Source organism: Colossoma macropomum, unplaced genomic scaffold, assembly GCF_904425465.1.
Source record: "Colossoma macropomum unplaced genomic scaffold, Colossoma_macropomum, whole genome shotgun sequence".
Classification (NCBI taxonomy): Eukaryota; Metazoa; Chordata; class Actinopteri; order Characiformes; family Serrasalmidae; genus Colossoma; species Colossoma macropomum.
In genome coordinates, this window is record NW_023494800.1 from 17,238,370 (window position 1) to 17,256,835 (window position 18,466).

At 41.0% G+C, this 18,466-nt stretch overlaps 1 protein-coding gene across 2 annotated transcripts; it reads right to left on the bottom strand.

Moving 5' to 3' along the window:
* Window positions 1–1,486: 1,486 nt before the first annotated feature.
* Window positions 1,487–17,986, bottom strand: nfrkb (nuclear factor related to kappaB binding protein). 2 transcript variants are annotated; one of them, XM_036588287.1, is made up of 26 exons: window positions 17,882–17,986; window positions 17,161–17,297; window positions 16,849–17,050; window positions 16,618–16,745; window positions 16,336–16,507; window positions 15,310–15,414; window positions 15,157–15,230; window positions 14,698–14,782; window positions 14,392–14,566; window positions 14,189–14,300; window positions 12,938–13,064; window positions 12,732–12,809; window positions 12,485–12,555; window positions 12,339–12,385; window positions 12,135–12,195; window positions 11,824–11,998; window positions 10,167–10,273; window positions 9,940–10,063; window positions 8,798–8,877; window positions 8,378–8,589; window positions 7,241–7,517; window positions 6,540–6,749; window positions 5,341–6,102; window positions 4,681–4,787; window positions 3,583–3,718; window positions 1,487–2,782 (listed from the first exon to the last, which is right to left on the bottom strand). In XM_036588287.1, exons 2-26 carry the CDS (start codon window positions 17,284–17,286, stop codon window positions 2,654–2,656), a joined length of 3,882 nt encoding a protein of 1,293 aa, XP_036444180.1. In that variant the 5' UTR covers window positions 17,287–17,297; window positions 17,882–17,986; the 3' UTR covers window positions 1,487–2,653. The 2 variants fall into 2 exon arrangements, with proteins under 2 accessions (XP_036444180.1, XP_036444179.1); XM_036588286.1 differs by having other exon boundaries at window positions 12,476–12,555.
* Between the last annotated feature and the right edge of the window lie 480 nt (window positions 17,987–18,466).

Below are 18,466 nucleotides of genomic sequence, written 5' to 3' on the forward strand. Positions count from 1 at the left end.
TATAAAAAGAGCTTCTCAGAGTGTCAGTGTCTCTCTGAAGCCAAGATGGTAAGAGGATCACCAATTCCACCATTGTTGCGCAGAAAGATAGTGCAGCAATTCCAGAATGGTGTTACCCGGCGTAAAATAGCAAAGACTTAAGTTATCATCATCAACCGTGCATAACATCATCAAAAGATTCAAAGAATCTGGAACAATCGCTGTGTGTAAGGGTCAAGGCCGTAAAACTCTACTGGATGCTCGTGATCTCCGGGCCCTTAAACGTCACTGCACCTCAAACAGGAATGCCACTGTCAAGGAAATAACAGAATGGGCTCAGGAATACTTCCAGAAAGCATTGTCAGTGAACACAATCCACCGTGCCATCCGCCGTTGCCAGCTGAAACTCTACAGTGCAAAGAGGAAGCCATTTCTAAGCAAGATCCACAAGCTCAGACGTTTGCACTGGGCCAGGGGTCTTTTAAAATGGAGTGTGGCAAAATGGAAGACTGTTCTGTGGTCAGATGAGTCACGATTTGAAGTTCTTTATGGAACACTGGGACGCCATGTCATCCGGACCAGAGAGGACAAGGATAACCCAAGTTGTTATCAACGCTCTGTTCAGAAGCCTGCATCACTGATGGTATGGGGTTGCATGAGTGCTTGTGGCATGGGCAGCTTGCATGTCTGGAAAGGCACCATTAATGCAGAGAACTATGTTCAGGTTCTAGAACAACATATGCTCCCATCTAGACGTCATCTCTTTCAGGGAAGACCCTGCATTTTTCAACAAGATAATGTCAGACCACATTCTGCAGCAATCACAACATCATGGCTACGTAGGAGAAGGATCCGGGTACTGAAATGGCCAGCCTGCAGTCCAGATCTTTCACCTATAGAGAACATTTGGCGCATCATAAAGAGGAAGGTGCGACAAAGAAGGCCCAAGACGATTGAACAGTTAGAGGCCTGTATTAGACATGAATGGGAGAGCATTCCTATTTCTAAACTTGAGAAACTGGTCTCCTCTGTCCCCAGACGTCTGTTGAGTGTTGTAAGAAGAAGGGGGGATGCCACACAGTGGTAAAAATGGCCTTGTCCCAACTTTTTTGGGATTTGTTGACGCCATGAAATTTTGAAACATATTTTTCCCTTAAAATGATACATTCTCTCAGTTTAAACTTTTGATCTGTGATTTGTGTTCTATTCTGAATAAAATATTAGATGTTTGCACCTCCACATCATTGCATTCAGTTTTTATTCACAATTTGTTTAGTGTCCCAACTTTTTTGGAATCCGGTTTGTACAATGTAGATGGAAACTATATAAAATACACAGCCTTAATAATCTGCATCTGTGCAATGGGACATCATTAAGGTCACACAAGTAGCATAGGGAATTTCATATTGGAGTATAAGCTCAGTATAAAGTCAAACTTTTAAAAATGTCTGGTTGAGGTAGATTTCTCACTGCTTAATATGCAAGCACTATGAAAACTGTTAGTGTATACACTTTCCACATTTCCACTTTCTATTTTTTTTCCCTGTTTTATATCTGTTGTATGTTTTATGAACATAGTCCAAAGGGTATCGCAGCAGTTATTTATTTAAGGTGAGAAATAATGATACAGTCAAATACTACACAGAACGTAGGCTTTTTCTTTCTGAGAAAAACATGTAAAGAACACAAACATATAAACTGCTTTAACCTTCTCTGCATACAGCACAACAGACAAGATGGAGACCACTGATATCACTCTGGTATCTTTACTATAGAAAGTCACATATGTACCAACAAAAGCAAAGAAAGTCATGGTCCAACATTATATTTTCTTCAAAGTTTCTGCATAATTCAGTCTTTGAGATGTAAACAGTCATACAGTGTGGTTGAATATGAAATGGTTTGTTGTAGAGAAACCTACAAACCTGAATTTGCAGTGTTGGAGAAACACAAATGCATTTTACTTACTACCCAAAATGACCAGTGAACCTACATGTCTTAAGTTTTCATATGTAATATGGATAATGGTAAAAAAAAAAAAAGTAGATCTATAAATAAGTTTTATTGGGATACTATTTTTCCTTATAATACCCGCTATCTCTCTGCTATGCATGAATGTAAAAAACTAGGTTGTAGGCCAAAACCTCCTCAAAATTACTGTAAAACAATACATACATACATACAGCACATTTATAGCCCTTAGATGTAAGAATTTTCTGTGAGGGAGCTTTTAGAAGCATTAAACTCCAACCACTATGACCAATTCTAACTCTTTCTACAATAGAGAATTTCACATCAAATCACCCTGAACATCTTTGTTTACATCTTTACATAATTATGTAGAAATTTTGAAAATCAGTGAAATTCCCATTTAAGTACATTTTTGGTGGTTTTCCAACATTTTTACACAACATTGAGTCCTTACAAGGTCTCAGTCTAAGTTCTACTGTGTAGCAGGGCCTTGGAAGATTTGATAAAGTTGCCCTAAACAGCCTTGTCAGTTGGGAACCAACACTGAACACCAAACATTTCACACGTGGATACTTTCACAGAGTTCTGGCAAGCACTGGCTTCCTACAGCACGATAAGGTGCTGTCACTGTGATTCAGCCATAGCGTTTTTCCCTGATCTGCAGCTCATGCCCCAGTGGCTGACTTCACACGGGCCTTCAGCGTCACTGTGGGTCAGGTGCCGTTTTGGTAGAGGGCGTGGTGGACACCACCACAGTGGACACTGTTGATTTAGGAGAGCTGGCTGCTGAGCGCTGCTGCAGCTGTTGGGCTGGGACGGTCTGGATGCGTACCTGTATGGGGGTGTGGACTTTATTATCTTGTTTTATTGCATTTTCAATTTGCAATGTGAATGCTGAAGTCACATTTATGTCTGTGCATTCCTAAATGTTTATGACAATTACTATGTCCCTCAGTAGAACACCACATGTATTTTTCAACACTTTCTATGCTCCTGAGTGCCAAAACATTATAGCTGTTGTCAGGCTGCAACAGGCCAGCTAGACTGAATCAGACCAGACTGGCTGCTGGACTGGTTTTGGCTACCTTTACAGTTAAACAATAATGAACAATTTCTGCATCCTGGTCTCCTGGCTCTTGTCTCTGTGCAAGGAAAAAGATTTCTAACAGTGAAGGGGAAAAAAAACTTAATATGTGCTTTACTTTGGGGGTGTAAAAAAATGCATCAAAATATTTTGATGCATTGGTCTGAAGGTGGTGAGTATTCATTTTGGAATGCTGTTTGGAATTGAATGTAATCAGTTCTAATATTAAATACATAGGTAAATATGTATGTAAGCTAATTGACTATGTCCAAAATAGGATTCCATGGCTATTTTCAAAGGTAAAAGTAAAAAAAGAAAAATAGATTACTGTATTTTTTTTGTCTGAGTTCCATTACTGCATACATACTGCACAAACATTTGTGACTGGAGGTAGCATATTTTTAATAGTACTTTTGAATCATACCATAAAAATATGATGCACTGTTGTAAGGTCAGAGATTTACATTTCTGCACACTGGTAATGACAAAAATGTTCCAGATAACGTTAGTGGATGTAAAAATAGTGGATTAACTGCTGAGGTGCTGACCTGCGTGGCTTGGCCCTGCTGTTGCAGTTGCTGCAGCTGCTGAGCTGTGACGAAGCTGACAGGCTTGTTCCCCGCGATGAGCCTGGTGCCTGCTGGCATTGTTGTCAGGATAATGTTCCTGCCGAGATTACTGATACTGCGTACAGAACAGAGACTTGGGTCACATCAGGTAGACAAGCTACACACATTATAATTGCAGTAGTCTGCAGCAGGAAGGCCAAAACAAATTCTATGGGTCAAAGGTCTGTTGCCTGTAAGCCAGAGTTTACATCAGACTCACTATTCTCTATGCTGGAGTGGAGCAAAAATCGGGCGATTATGGGTGGACCTGATGTGTTCTGGAAGGAACATATAGTTCAGTGAACAGCTTACATTAACTAGTTACACTTTGCACGTTTTGGGGTTCTGGAGTCCTCTCTGGTGTAAAGGTATAATTGCACGCTATGTCTGGAAGAACGTTTTGTAATGTCTGTTACGGTTTGGACCCCTTTACTAAGCAGGTAAACCTGTTGATCACAAGTTGCTTGAAAGAGTATTCAAAGAAATCTCAGTCAAAACTTTTGATTGATTTTGCATTTGACACATACTTCAAGCCAGATCTTCTTTTAGAGCCTGTGTGTGTAACGTTAATGCATACAGACATATCATATGGGTAGAATAACTCCCATGAAATCCAAACACCTCTGATTTTTAAATTAGCAGAACAGCAGAACATGCACACAATATTTTAGTGTTTTTTCCTCCTGACTTAACTGACATAACTTGTCCTTTTGTTTTCTATTGGCACACACTTCCATGGTTTGAACCAAGTTCGTGGGGTTAAAGAATATCTTAGTGTGAAGCAAAATGAACAACTACCGGAAGCTAAATCCTTCTTTGCGTTCGCATGTCCTTTCCCTTTGAAGTGAATTGCCTTTTTCGCCAAGCAAATTTTTTACTCACATTTGGTGTGACCGTGGTTTTAGACCAGGCATGTCAAACTGGGGACCTTCCAGGCCAAAGTGCTGCAGAGATTAGCGTTTACCCTCATCTAACGCTCTGAATTCAGTTTATGAATTTTATGTAGGAGACTAACAGAAATTCTAAAAAGATGCTCACTTAGTACTGATGCTGCCTTTCAGTATGGGTGTAGTGACCACACTCTTGCTCTTCAGAGGCTGGCTAAGGACAGAAAGAGGCACTGTGATCCTAGCAGGCAGCTTCCCCTGAGAAGACACAACAGAGACAGTAGGTATGCTTTTACTTGCTTCAATCATCTAAATTGGTGGTCTGCATGAAGCTTTTACAATTGGCTCAGCCTCATTCTTGTGTTTGTTTGCTAGGCAAAGAGCTTTAATCATTAATTGCTAATGTTTTTAATGGCCTATAACCTATTCATTTTATCCAACAGTATATTTTAAATGTTTGTAGTGATTTGCCAAACAATCTTTTAACATAGTGTTGTTATGAGCCTGCATTGCTAAATGACTATAGCCTACATCAGTAACATTTTTTAACTGATATCAAAAAGAAGTGGTGCAAATTAAGGTTCACCATCGTGGTTGGTCTAATGGCATGCTGTTTTTACTTAGCATCATTATCTAGATTATTATAATTAATAAGGCTACTTCTTTCTAGCTAATGCTAAATCTTCTGCCTCATGGCTCTCAAGAACACCACATGTGAAGAGGAATGTTCAATCATCATCAGCAAAATTTTTGGACAGGCATCAAAACGGCCACATGCACACCACTGACATAAATGAATAAATATGTTTACCTGTTGTGTGGCCGCTAAGGTAGCGCTGACAGGCACCTGCCTGACTGTGGCTGCTGCTGTGCCCAGAGAAAGAGGAGAACCTGCAGCAGCAGGGCCCAGTGTCACACCTTTAGCTCCCGCCACCCCGCTTGTGGCTATGGTGACTGTGGCCGCCCCCGAGGAAGCCGTGACAGGCTTGGTGCTCGTGGTAGTGGTGTTAACCGGAACAGTCTGGCCCTGTTTCTGCGGGATCACTCCCAGGTTGGGCACAATGCGAATGGTAGTGCCTCCGGCTTTAGAGTCTGAAGAGGTGACTGTGGAAAAGGTGCGGGTTTTGGGGTCGGCTACAGTCACGGCCAGTGCGGGCATGAGGCGGATAGCTGTGTCACATGTGGCCTTCAGCTCGGGGTGCACCTTCACCAGAGTGGCAGCCCCCGGAGGCCCCAGAGAGGAAGAGCCTTTGACTGCCAGGCCCTCAGCAGCAGCTGGTGGGGTGGGATTTGAGGTGGCAGGGGGAGAGGCCTGCGGTGGGGTTACATGCAGAGTGGCCGAGATGCCCTTGGCTGTAGTGCTGGTAGCACTGCCTAGCATGTCTGGGGTGAGTTTGAGCGTGGCCATCATTTCTGGAGTGATGCGAAGAACTGTCTGGCCTTTAGCATCGGTGGTGATGGAGGAGGGAGGCAAGCGCAGAACATCTTTGCCCTGAATACGCAGGTTGGTGGCAGTCAAGGGAATACCTGTTGCATTTTGGGCCTTCACACCCAGCTGGCCAGTAATGGCAACCTGGACGTTTCACACAAGGATGAAAGGAGATTTGTTTAGCCTCTTCTGCTCTAGGGTATTTTTCAAATTTTTTTTCTAACCCTAAACCTAAATGATCTACTTGAATGGAAAAAAGAGAGTTGGATGTTTCATATAATACATACAAGAGGGAAGTATCTTATGAAATATGGAAGGAATGAAGTAAACAATATAAGAAACAAGTCTGTAACCACCAACAGGTTCCATGGACTTTAAGAGGCTACAATTCATTTAGCAAGTACATGTGATGTACTGCATAGTTTTGTATCATGTTCATGCCATGTCCTCAGTTAGGTAATCCAAAAAAGGCATCCAGTATGGAAATTTTAAAAATAAAGGGGCTTATGCCCACTCAAGAACAATTTTTTAAAAAGTCTGACAAATAGCTTACACTACGGAAGGTGGTTCATTATTTGTACCTGTTTAATGATGTTCTGGCTAGTGACCCCCTGTAGCACTGCAGGCGAAGCAGTGTTTTGAGCAGGGCTTCCGGGAGAGCTGGTCTGAGCTTTAGTAACCGCCACAGCTGAGGCCAGGCCTGGGACAGATAGGCTTGTCTGAGCTCGCGAAGCTTGCACCTGGACAGGACTTCCTGCAGACTGGCTCCTCAAAGGCAGGGTCACCACAGCCTTTACACAATGACATACATCACCACACATGAAAATCATTTACAAGAAGGGCAGGTACTTCAACTGAAAGAAACTGTTAAACCTCTCATGACCATATGTACTTTCTAGTTAGGTCTATGTTCAATAAAAGTTCTTCCTCACTTACAACGCCATAGAATTACTGTTAGGAACAAAGCTGAAATTACAAAATGTCTTCAATCTAAAACATTAAAGCTGGTGTGCACCCATGTTATGAGCAAAACACAATTTGTTATAGCAATCATCAGATTTTACAATGATGAACCCCTGTACAACAATGTAAAGGGCCAGCACCCAACACAATTTTCTGATTTCTCTGTCCTAACAAGTCAGCTAACCCTGGCAGTTAAAATGAGCTCAATCAGGTGTGTTTAAGCAGAAAAAAGCCAAGCTGTGCTGGACTAAAGCTCTTCAGGGTGATAGTTTTCTTCAGCTGCTTTACAGAGACCACAGTAATTAGGTACTGAGCTGACCTGTGCAATGCCCTTGGTGTGGGCCACAGTGACGGGCACTCTGATATGGTGGGGCGTCTGGTGCACCAGTGTGGCTGCCTGGCCTGCAGAGGCAGCAGGAAGGCCAGGCTGAGCAGTGACCACACGGACCTGAGGCAAAGAGCCTGCTGTAGCAGAGTGAGCCACTACTCGAGTTGCAGGCGGCACTGAGGCCTGCTGAGAAGCCTGAGGGGCAACCTGACTGGCAGAGAGCAGAGTGCCCAGCTGAGGCATGGAGGGAGGAGACACCAGCAGAACACTGCAGAAGAAAGGAGAAAGCACAAGCAAATTATCATTCCACTCACACTGAGAATATTCAATTAGATATTATAAGACAGGAATGTCAAACTCTGGTCCAGGATCTACAGACTAGGGGTGTAAACCACAAGTTTCATCACAATGCAATTCTACATCAATTCTTTTAGTCAACGATCTGATGATTTTCAATAACTCAAAATTTGCAGCAATTCAATTCGGTCTGATAATGGAGTCTGCAGTGATCGGAGTTAGTTCAGTTTAGTTATTCTGCTCAGTAGCAGTTATTGAGTCTTTTGTTGTGAGGACACCTATTTTGATGGGCAGGGCTGCATGCTGAGGTAAAGAGTGCGAGTCTAGCAGTAAACACAGAAGCCTAGCCAGCCAGCAGTGAGAACAGAGCGCTAGGCTGAGCTTGAGCCCCAGTTCCCCTTTTTTGTTTTTGTATGCTGTTTATTCATTAGTTATACGAGTTATTCAGTAAAGCAGAGTTATGGACCAGATCTACAACTTGTCTGAGTTCTTTGGAAAACCCGCCAATGTCACAATATCATGATCAATTCCACACAGTCGAGGAGCTTCCAGTGCTGATAATGTTGGAATAGCTGTGAAAATAAACATGAACGCATTGACGTTTATGTGTCAGATCGGTGACTCCAGATTATTTGCTATTTGATCAATGCGTTGATACAGATCACTGGATTGTTACATCCCAACTACAGACCTGCAGGATTGGTGTCTTTCCTCTTCTAACTCTCTGAATTCAACTTATGCAGGCCTTGGGCAATAGTTGAGGAGCTGAGTCAGAACTAAACTCTGCAGATCATAAGACTGAACACAGAATATCTTAATTCAGTGTCCTACCTGGGGCTGGTCTTGACAGGATCTGGTACACCTGCTTTTGTAGGTGTTGCCACAGTGGGTGGTAGTGGGGATTTTGGTGTTCCCGGGGTGCTTGGTGTTGGGGTACTAGGAGGCTGGGGTAAGCTGACAACAGGTGTAGAAGGGCCCTCAGGTACAGAACACTGGCCCTCTGTAGCACCACTCTTACCACTTGTTTCCTTGTTGTCAGACTTCTACAAGACACATACACAGATAAGCAAATCTTCAACCCACAGATGCTTTCCATTTCAAATGAATGTGCAAAGGAAACAAAGGAATGAATTCAGGGAAAAAACTGGTAATACCAGTTCTCAAGTGCTCTCAAGTCTACAAACATAGTGTAGCAATACTATAGAAAAAGGTTGAAATGTGTGTAAAGGGTTGTCATGCCAGAGTACTCACAGGTTTGGGGGTAGGTTTAGGCTTCTGCTGCAGGGCTTTCCGTGCCTTGGCAGCAGCTGCCTGAGCCTGGTGAATCCTCTCTGCATGGAAAAAAAGAACTTAATACTCAGTCATCTAACTATAAAATACATGTCAGGAGCAAACAATTATGATTTCATATACATACACATAGAATTGTGCAAAGGTCAATGACCATCCTTCATTTATTTAATTTCCATTAACTACCACTAAGCACAAGTTATTAATTTTTCAGGGAATATTCCTGAGGAAATTAGATATAAGATTCATAAGGGGGAAAAAGTCAAAGGAAACACTAAAAGGAACACTAGGCACTGGATTTACTGGACCAATAGCTGCATGGCACGTGCCACACAAGTGTCTATGATAGAGGATATATTATTATTAGAGGACATACTTGGATGTGTTGATTATTATTTTAGAATTATCATTTTGAAAAGTTAAATTTATTCACTGATTTAACATTAGCTAGCTTGACTTCAGTGCAACCCTTTTTTATGGTTAAAAATATTTCACGACCCCCTCTTTGCCAACCCATTCCACCCCAGCCCTCCTTCCCCATACACACCAGTATACACAATAAAAGACAGAATAATGAAATACTAAATCTACTCACTTACTGGGCCTGCATTCTTTAGCCAGCACTGTGCCAAAAACCACAAATCTTTAGCCTGGTGCTACAAAATGCATCAAATTCAGTCAGTCAAGACCCTCCCTCACTAATGAGCTCACCCAACGGAAATTCATAATCAACATTAGCCTGTCTTTCAAGGCCGGTACGTGGAGCCATTCAACAGAGCTTATATACACTTATTATGATGTCTCACAATTATTTTCTCTGTGTTTGATAAGGTACATGCCTTGCATCACCACTCTCGTGACCCCGCCCCCCCATCTGTTAAATTAGTCAGACTGTCACTCTGCAAAATGAGGTAACCTGACACTTGGCTCTTCCCTGCTAAACCTGTTCTGCACATCTGCATCGGAAGCTCAGATGGAGGCCATGACAATACAGGCAGCCTGTCACGATTCATGTTGACTGCCATAGAGCCACAGGCTATGAACCATGTGTGCAGTCTGGATGCCTATGAATCCCATATATGCTCTGCTGCTGGAGGAATTACCAAACTCCTCTTGACTCCGGTCCCTGTGTAGGTAAATCCACAGCTTGCGGCCAATGTCATACTTCACACACGGGTCTTTCTCATAGTGGAGGCGGTCCAGAGCCCCGCTCACAACTGTGTTCACCTGTGTGAAGCACACAGACGTGCGGTTTTAACTGCAAGAACAAACCAAAAGAGGTAGGAGAAAGAGAGGCGCAGAGAGAATCAGTGTGTATTGGGTTAGGGACCTGTGCACTGGTGACGTCAGGGGCCAGGAACTGGGAATCCTTCAGCAGCTCGCAGATTTCAGCTCGGGTTCCCTCTCCATTAGGCAGCCTGGCAGCTGCATCCCGCACTAGAAACACAAAAGGGCCACATTCAACACCAGAAGTAAACATGCTGACTTATGAATAGTACTTGCACTTCAAATATTAAATGTCATGGCAAAGACTATACAGGTGAAACCGATCCTGGATCAGCAATCAGACACAATATGCACATTCTAACAAATGCATTTTGACAGAAGACTTCCTTGTGGTAAACTCAAAAATTTTACCACAAGTAAGCTGAATGGTTGCTGTAAAGCTGAAGGAAGAAAACTCAAGCCATTATGCTCTGACACCACATAAACACAATAGACTGAGTTGGCACTAGTCCACCTCAGTAGATTTATATTTTGTTTACCAGGAGCCAGTTACTAACTCGAGAACAAACAATTGGTAGTTGTAATGTGGTGACGTGACAAAACTATCCATTTACAAGAACTGTCTAAATGCACAATAACACCACAACAACACAATAATGCAGCACACCCAGCAACATATTAGCCACTGCTGTAACAATACCTTACAACTCCAAAATACTCATTTTAAAGAAGAAAGGATACATTTTTTTTTTAATCTTTTAAAGTATGTTAACAAAGCAATTTTATGTCAAATTGTTCTGGACCTTTTCTGTTTAATCACTTGTCATGAAATTACATGATGTAAAGGAAGACTGATGAGGTGTTAAAAAAAGTTAGTATAGGAAAAATATGTTGATATCACAGTGAAGCACTGGAATTAAAATTCCTGGTTGAAACCATAAATCAAGACACATCTGACTAAAAAGCAAATCAAAATTATTTTAATTTCCCTTCTTATTTATGATTTATATAAATGTACTATACATAAAACTTCAAGGCCAGAAACTAAACTTTTATTATTGAGAAAATCCAATAGGACATGAGGCTGACAATAAATAAAAACAGGTCCCGTTAAAAACTACTACAATTATTAAAGTATGTAAAATAAAGAACAACATCCTTAACAACACAGATACATTGATTAGGCAATAAATGCAACTATTTTTTTTACTTTGCTCTTTTGTTTGTAAACATTTTTGCCATTTCAAAACCTGTGGCTATAGATGGCACCGTTGTGCTAGCAGGGACTTTACTTTCTCCTGTTATTTTGCTGTATACTGTGTATCAAGCAGGATGTCATGTTTTCAAGGGGTATCAAATCTGTAATGGAGAAGGTCTTACACGCTGTGCCCTCTCTTGATACTCTGGATTAACAATGATTACATATCACTTGTGAAATGTCCCTCACAGAAATTGCAAAACAGTTCCACACTGATCTGTTGCTGCTCAAACTGTTTGAATGTCCAGAGCAGAGCATGATTTTCGTTACCATGCAAATGATGTAAGTGTTAGATTTTGACACTTTGTTACAGTCTTTTTCAATCTTTTGTTGGCCAAAATGGTCAGCCTTTTTTCCTCTTTCAGCCAAAAAGCGAAAGTGCCACATTTGGCCATTTTCAGCCAAAATGTTTCAGGGGTTGAAAGTCAGGGCATCCATAGACAGCGATATGTTAGTTTGTGTATCTAGGATTTTTGTGCAACTAAGAGCTTTTAAATGTTACCCAGGGAGAGGATGGTGACATAAGCTGGTCGGTCAGAGCGCAGTAGAGAGTGCTCGCGGGCTTTGTTGAGGGACGTCTCCTTATCAAACACTCCTTTGACAGGCCCCACCACAGACTCAAAGCCATGCATGCGGAAGGTGAAGGCTTTGTGAGGCTGGTCATAGCGCTGCTGCTCCTAAGAGTCAGAAACACTGAGGTTAATGCTACAACTAAGTCATGTTCCACATGTACTCCAGATAATACTAGTGTTTGCAGAATCCCACCTTGAAAGCACAGGGGATTGATCACCCAGTTGAGTCCAATGCACTTACCTGCTCTTGAAAGACATGCCGCTCCTCTTCTGTGCTGGGCCTCACCACATAATCAGTCCACCTGCCATATGAAAAGAGCATTGAAACGTGCAGATAGCAAGGAAATGAAAGAGATCCTGTTTAACAGAATATGTGGTTATCTTGATGTGCAAGATCTAAGACAAATAAATAGGGTTGTCACTGTTGGCTCAGGGTGAAACTCACACTCTAGGAGCTGGAGGAGTCAACTCAGCTGCTTCTTCTCCTTCCTGCTGTTAAAAGAGGGAAAAACCAAGGTTATATAGAGTAGGGGAACCAGTGTTGTGATGATAAGGTGGAGGTCAATGATTACACTAAGGTACTTTGACTACCACATGGTCCTTCGACTCCAGCCAAAGAAGGCAAAGTGCACTAAGATCCTTCTCTGCATCCTGACAGGGACCTGAAAGACAGTGGATAAACAGGGGGGGAAAGAAGCCATTTAATCACTTCAGTGCTTTCACAGAAAACAGAAAAGCAGGCTGTAGGCCTAATGTATATGACAAAGTTTTTGCTGCTGTTTATTTTAATACTGTTGCACAACACAGACATGATGATTAAACAGTCAGTTCATTTTACCAATCCATTTCCACTGCTGGGTATGTTCTCTGAATTCAACATACGGAGTGAAGCCACTCGGCTGAGCCATGGAGCCAGCTACATAAACCACAGAGAGAATAAACAACATGTTCACCTATGATAAATAACACATTCTTCAGCAGAGATTCAGTTAATGGCTGGCTTAGAAATACAATCAGCTTGGAGAAAGAAACAGTAGTACTAACATTTATTTTCTCCAGCTAAGAACTGCAAAGCAGGCACTACCAGCTCTGACCAACAGGGGGCCATAGAAAACCAGGGATTGAGGGCACTGGCAGGAGAGGCCTGCCACTGCTGCACCTTCTCCTCTATCTAGGAAGCCAAGAAAAGATCACAGTTATTTTACTTCATGGATCTCACAGGCCCAACACAACACACATTCCCTCAGACAGACATAACTATGTTTACATGCAACCCAACGGTTCGATGATTAATGTACTCAAGATGCGATCATGACAGCATGGTTCAATTGTCATGGTTTTATCATTTAGAAACGCAAATGCTAAGATCACTGACACTCTTAAGAGTCCAGTTTCTAAGGCTGGCTTTATATTTTGTAACTGCCATGCAACCTCATTTGCTTGAAACCTATATGAAACTACACTGCACTTGATTTGCATAATGTAAAGCGTCCTGCAACTCATTTGAAACTTACTTGCAACAGTTACAAGCGTCTCAAGTTCTTGGAACTTGACCAAAACGGCAATAATGCATCATATGAAAATGTGGAATATCATCATTTCAATTATTAATTTTAACAGATCAATGGACAAGAAAATGAAACAGAAGATGATTTATTGCACAGCTGAAAATTAGATCCTGAGTGACTTAACACAAGGCTGGTAGTTTTGTATTTTATCACTTTCCTGGGCCATGACAACAAACGTGAGTTTAGCCAATATTTCTGTAACTAGCTCTTTTAACAGTAACAGCTGTTTCAAAGGCTGCTTGTGCCACCATTTATTCTCCTTTAGCCTACTGTTGTAGTGATCTACGTAATTATTCGTTTTCTCTAAAATGATAAAAAATTACAGAAGAGTCAGAACAGACCACAACTATAAAATACTGTAAAGAAAGAAAAGAAAAAAAGAATATAGAACTTAATATAGAGAAGAAGGGCAGTGACAGATGGAGAAAATAACGATATATGAAGGTTATAAAAATGCTGCAAATACGTAAATAAAACCAAATGGTTGACTTTGTACAGCGAGAATGGTGCGGTGTACCAACAAATACTGTTAATTTGGCTAAACTGTGGAATAATCAAGTGTGTTGCAACTAGCTACATGAAACTTTCACTGTGGAAAGTCAGCCTTAGACTAACTACAAACTTAGGCTATTGTGCACATGCAAACTTAGTTACTGTTAGTATTGATTTCAGTGCATCACAGACTGAAGACAAACAGTATGGTTTCTTGTTACAGAGGCAAATATACCAGGGAAGATGATGCCAGGCACTCCTGTCTAAAGATGTTTTCCAGCAGATTAAAGAAGCTAATGGCGATTTCCTCCACTATGTCAGGGCTGTTCTGGATCTCTTCCATGGGTCTGTAGTGAACAGAAGAAAAAAATTAACCCAAACCCATCAGAGAGAGCTCAAAGCTCAGAACTAAGTGAGTGTATTAGTTGGCAGACTCACTCTTCCTTAACACTCTGTAGGCTAGCAGCTGCACTGTCAGACAGGGTGGTAGCCATGGAGGCTGCAGGGGTCTGACCATCACAGCCATCCTCGGACTCTGATTTAATAGGCCTCATTTTCCGCTTCCTCTTCTCTTCTCTCATCTTCTTTTTAGGCAAAGCCAGGTCAGATAAAGCTAAGTGCCAAAAAAAAATAACATGCACTCAGTTACAACTGCAGAAATTTGCATGAATGATATTTACCAAACAAACAAAAAAAGCAGGGAAATATTAAGGGATAATAAACAACTGAGGTCATTATTCTCACCCATAACTGATCCTTTTCTGCCTATATTTACACGCGACATAATATCACCAAGTTGGAGGTCAGACGTCATCAAATCGGGATGATCCTAACGGAGATGATATCATAACTGTGGTTGTCATTGCTAAACACCAGGCTGAAAATTGCTGTGTATACTTTGTCTACTGCCATTACAGTATAGTGAGTAAAATAAAGGTATTCTAAACCAGAGAAATTTTCTAAAAGTGACAGTAAACTATGAAGTGGCCACACACATCTAATCACACATCTAATCTGATCTTGAGATGTAAAATTAATTTCTCAACCAGTGTATTTCACCTCTCACCTTTATTGTCCCTCTTAACTCCATTTACATCTACACAAATACATTTCACCACAAACTAGCAAATCTGTACATTTCAGGTGAAATATTTTAGTGATGGCATCAAAATAATGAGGATGAGGTCATTTGCATAAACTAACTGGATGTTGTTTCCTCTTCTCTCTGTGTCTTCTCAGCATGGCTTTCAAGTCTTTCTCTCCCAGTTCTGTCTTATCTGTGTCAAGAAACATTGTTCTCATTCTCTCAGAACAAAATGAATGGAGGTTGTAGTCAATGACAGCTATTATACTGACCTCTGGTTTTCATGTCGTGGGTAGAGAGGCTCGGCAGAACCCTAAGAGAGATTGTTGGCGTTGGGGAAGAGGGGGACGGAGGCACTGGCAACCAAGACGTTGTGTCTGCAAGCACAAATACCCTCTATTTAAGATTTTGGCTTGTCATTCTTTAAACACTTTGTATATATCGTGGACTGACTGACATCTGCTCACACTGCATGAGGTGATCTTGTTAGCTGAGCATTTCTTCATGTGGAGCACTAGAGTGTCTGAGTAGTTTGAGCATGATGGCCTTCTTTTAGATGTTCAAAACTGTACTTTACTAACCAGTGTGATTCACAGTTGCTAAAAGTGAATTATCAAATATAACTGTCAGTTCTCCTTGTTCTCTCATAAAATGTAATAAACCCAAACAGCAGAAACTCCCAAAAGTTTAAACACTGTTTAAATATATAGATATTGCACAGTACTTCGGGCCTTATTCACCAAACGTTCTTAAGAAGAAATTTCTTCGTAAACATTTACACAGTTTTCAGGAAGATTCTGATATTCTGATATGTTTTCTTATTTGGGATTTGTTCTTAGATAAGAACAGAATCTATGCACACTCAACAGCACAAAAGTACAAATAACTCTTCGGTTTAAGAACATCATGAATCTGACTTAGATTTTTCTTAGAACCTCTCTTAAGAACAAATTTAAGAAAAACTTTTTAGATATTGATATTGGTGAATGAGGCCCATTGCTCTCAGCAGTTTTGTTGATTTCTCTGAATTAGCTCTTGGTTTTCATCAGTTCTTTTCATACAGGGCTTTTCTGGGTTATGCTTTATGCTTAAGGTCAGGTTTTGGATGCTAATTCATTCTTATATGTTTTTGTAATTGTAACCATAAGGTATTACCAAGTTTCCCAGTCCTATGTCGTTTTTAAAAAAAGAGGTGATCAGCCAGTAACTGCCAACTTAACAGTCTCTATAAAGAGTATAAAAATATACCAATTTTATCAGGCAACTGCTAGAATTTAGACATATTTCAGTCAACACACCATCGTCATCAGAGGACAAGTTGCTATCCCCACACTCGGTTTTCACTTCCCGCAGTATTCGACCCACTCTGTGCCTGACACGCTGCTCTTGCACCTCCTTGTGGGAGGGGACAGTATAGCGCCGTTTCACAGACAGCTCAGGACCACTGCGAACAGCCAGATCCAGTAACTCCTACACAGAAACAAAAAAATGACATTACAGAATGAATGACTATGTAGCTTGCCCAAAAAATAAATAAGTTATTAACAATTTAAGCACCTATTTTTTTTAATTTAGTATACCTTTCTGGAGACAAGAATTTGCTTGAGCAATTTGTGGTAGTACTGCTGGAGGGAGTAGATGTGTCTTTTTCTCTGGGACTTTGCACAAAGTTGCCTATACTTAACCACCTCTGGGTTAAAGTAGCCATCTGAGGACAGATTTTTAAAACATGTTATATCCTTATAGGATACACTGAGAGTGGAGGAATCTTTCAGGCCGATTGAGAAGTAATAAGCTAGTATTTCAACTACCTCTGAAAAGTTTTTGGGCAAGATGCAGAGGGTTGCCAAAGCAGAAGTTCTGGTTGTTGAAGAGGTCGCTGATGACCCTGTCTTGCTCTGAAATGTTGTTCTCTGGAAAGTGAGGTAGGAGCTGACGAAGGTGTTGTCTCTGGGCATCTGTCAGAACCTCAGACCATGTACTTTCACTTATCACAGAAAAGAAAATCTCTGGCTGCTCGCACATGCATTCACACACACACACACACACACACCATTTAATGACAAGAACAAATGGTAAAATTATTGTAATTTTCTTACAGTGCAGAGAATGACGTTACTTACATCCTCCAGAAAATCTTCTGGAATACGAACTCTGCAGTTCCCCAACATGCACTCCTCCATTACACAGCCATCAGTGTCCATTCCTGAGTCCAAGGGGTCCGTTAACATATGAGCCAACGAATCCATGTTTTATGAACCTCAAAATTGAACACATATTTGTTAGACAGTCCGTTTCATCTAGCTACCTTTCTCTGTGAACATGAGAACGTGAAACCTAAGGAGACTCATTCAGTTGTTCAAATGCACTAACAAGCTAGTTAGCGACGACTTTGTCAAATCTACAAAAAGTAGCCACGCAGATCCGAAAAGAGGTCACAGTTGACTTCAACAAGTGTATTGTGTTCCTGCTCTTGTAAAGGAATGAAATGAATTAAGACAGTGACATTAACTACGTTAGCTAGCCAGCTAGCAAAGTTTCACTCTTAACAGCGCCACAACAAACCAATCAAACCAGATTTATTTGCTATTTAGGTCATAATCAATATGGCTCTATGTCAAAAGAAAAAAGCTGAAATCATTCTGTAAAGACCTTTCATTTTTTCTAATATCTAATCTTTTTAGCATTTTAGCGTGGCTTCCTTAGCTGGCTTAGCTAACCAGCAAGCAACGTTGCTGCAAGTTGTGCTCTTCTCCAAGTTCTTCAAATAGCTTAGGTGAATACTGCGCATATATACTACATCCACTTTGTATCTGATCCACATACATAAGTAAATCATCTTACCTTGCGTGCTGAGGAAAATGAACAATAAAGCTAGCTAGCTACAGCTGCTAGCCACACGAAGGAGAGGTAGGAATAATAACATCGCTGCACCGCGGTACGTTTCGTTCCGTCTTCTAAATTGTGCCGACGTTCATTCTGCTTTGTCTCACACACGCACGACCAATGTTTGGTAATTTACGGCAAAATTATGACGAAAAACAACCAGGTACATTTATAAAACTATTACGAATTTTATTTTTGTGTGTCAGAGAAATAAGGCACACAGTGGGAATGTATTCTGAGTAAGGGCTGCATGTGTCTAACAACGTGGTTAAAATGAGCTTAAATGAGTGAGTCACGGCTCTTTGCATACAAAGTAAAATATATGCAAAAAACAATTACGAGATGTTCCCAAGCTAAACAGTAATTTAGAATTTATCCAACTACAGAATAAAGTGGAAACTATGAAAAACAACATAACAGGAAACTAAATGGCCAAATTTCAAGTCCTATAATTTTATAGAACATTCTAAATAGCGAACGGGAATGAAAGTAAAGACATAAATACAATAGTTCACCCGAATCCCCTACATTTATAACATTTTT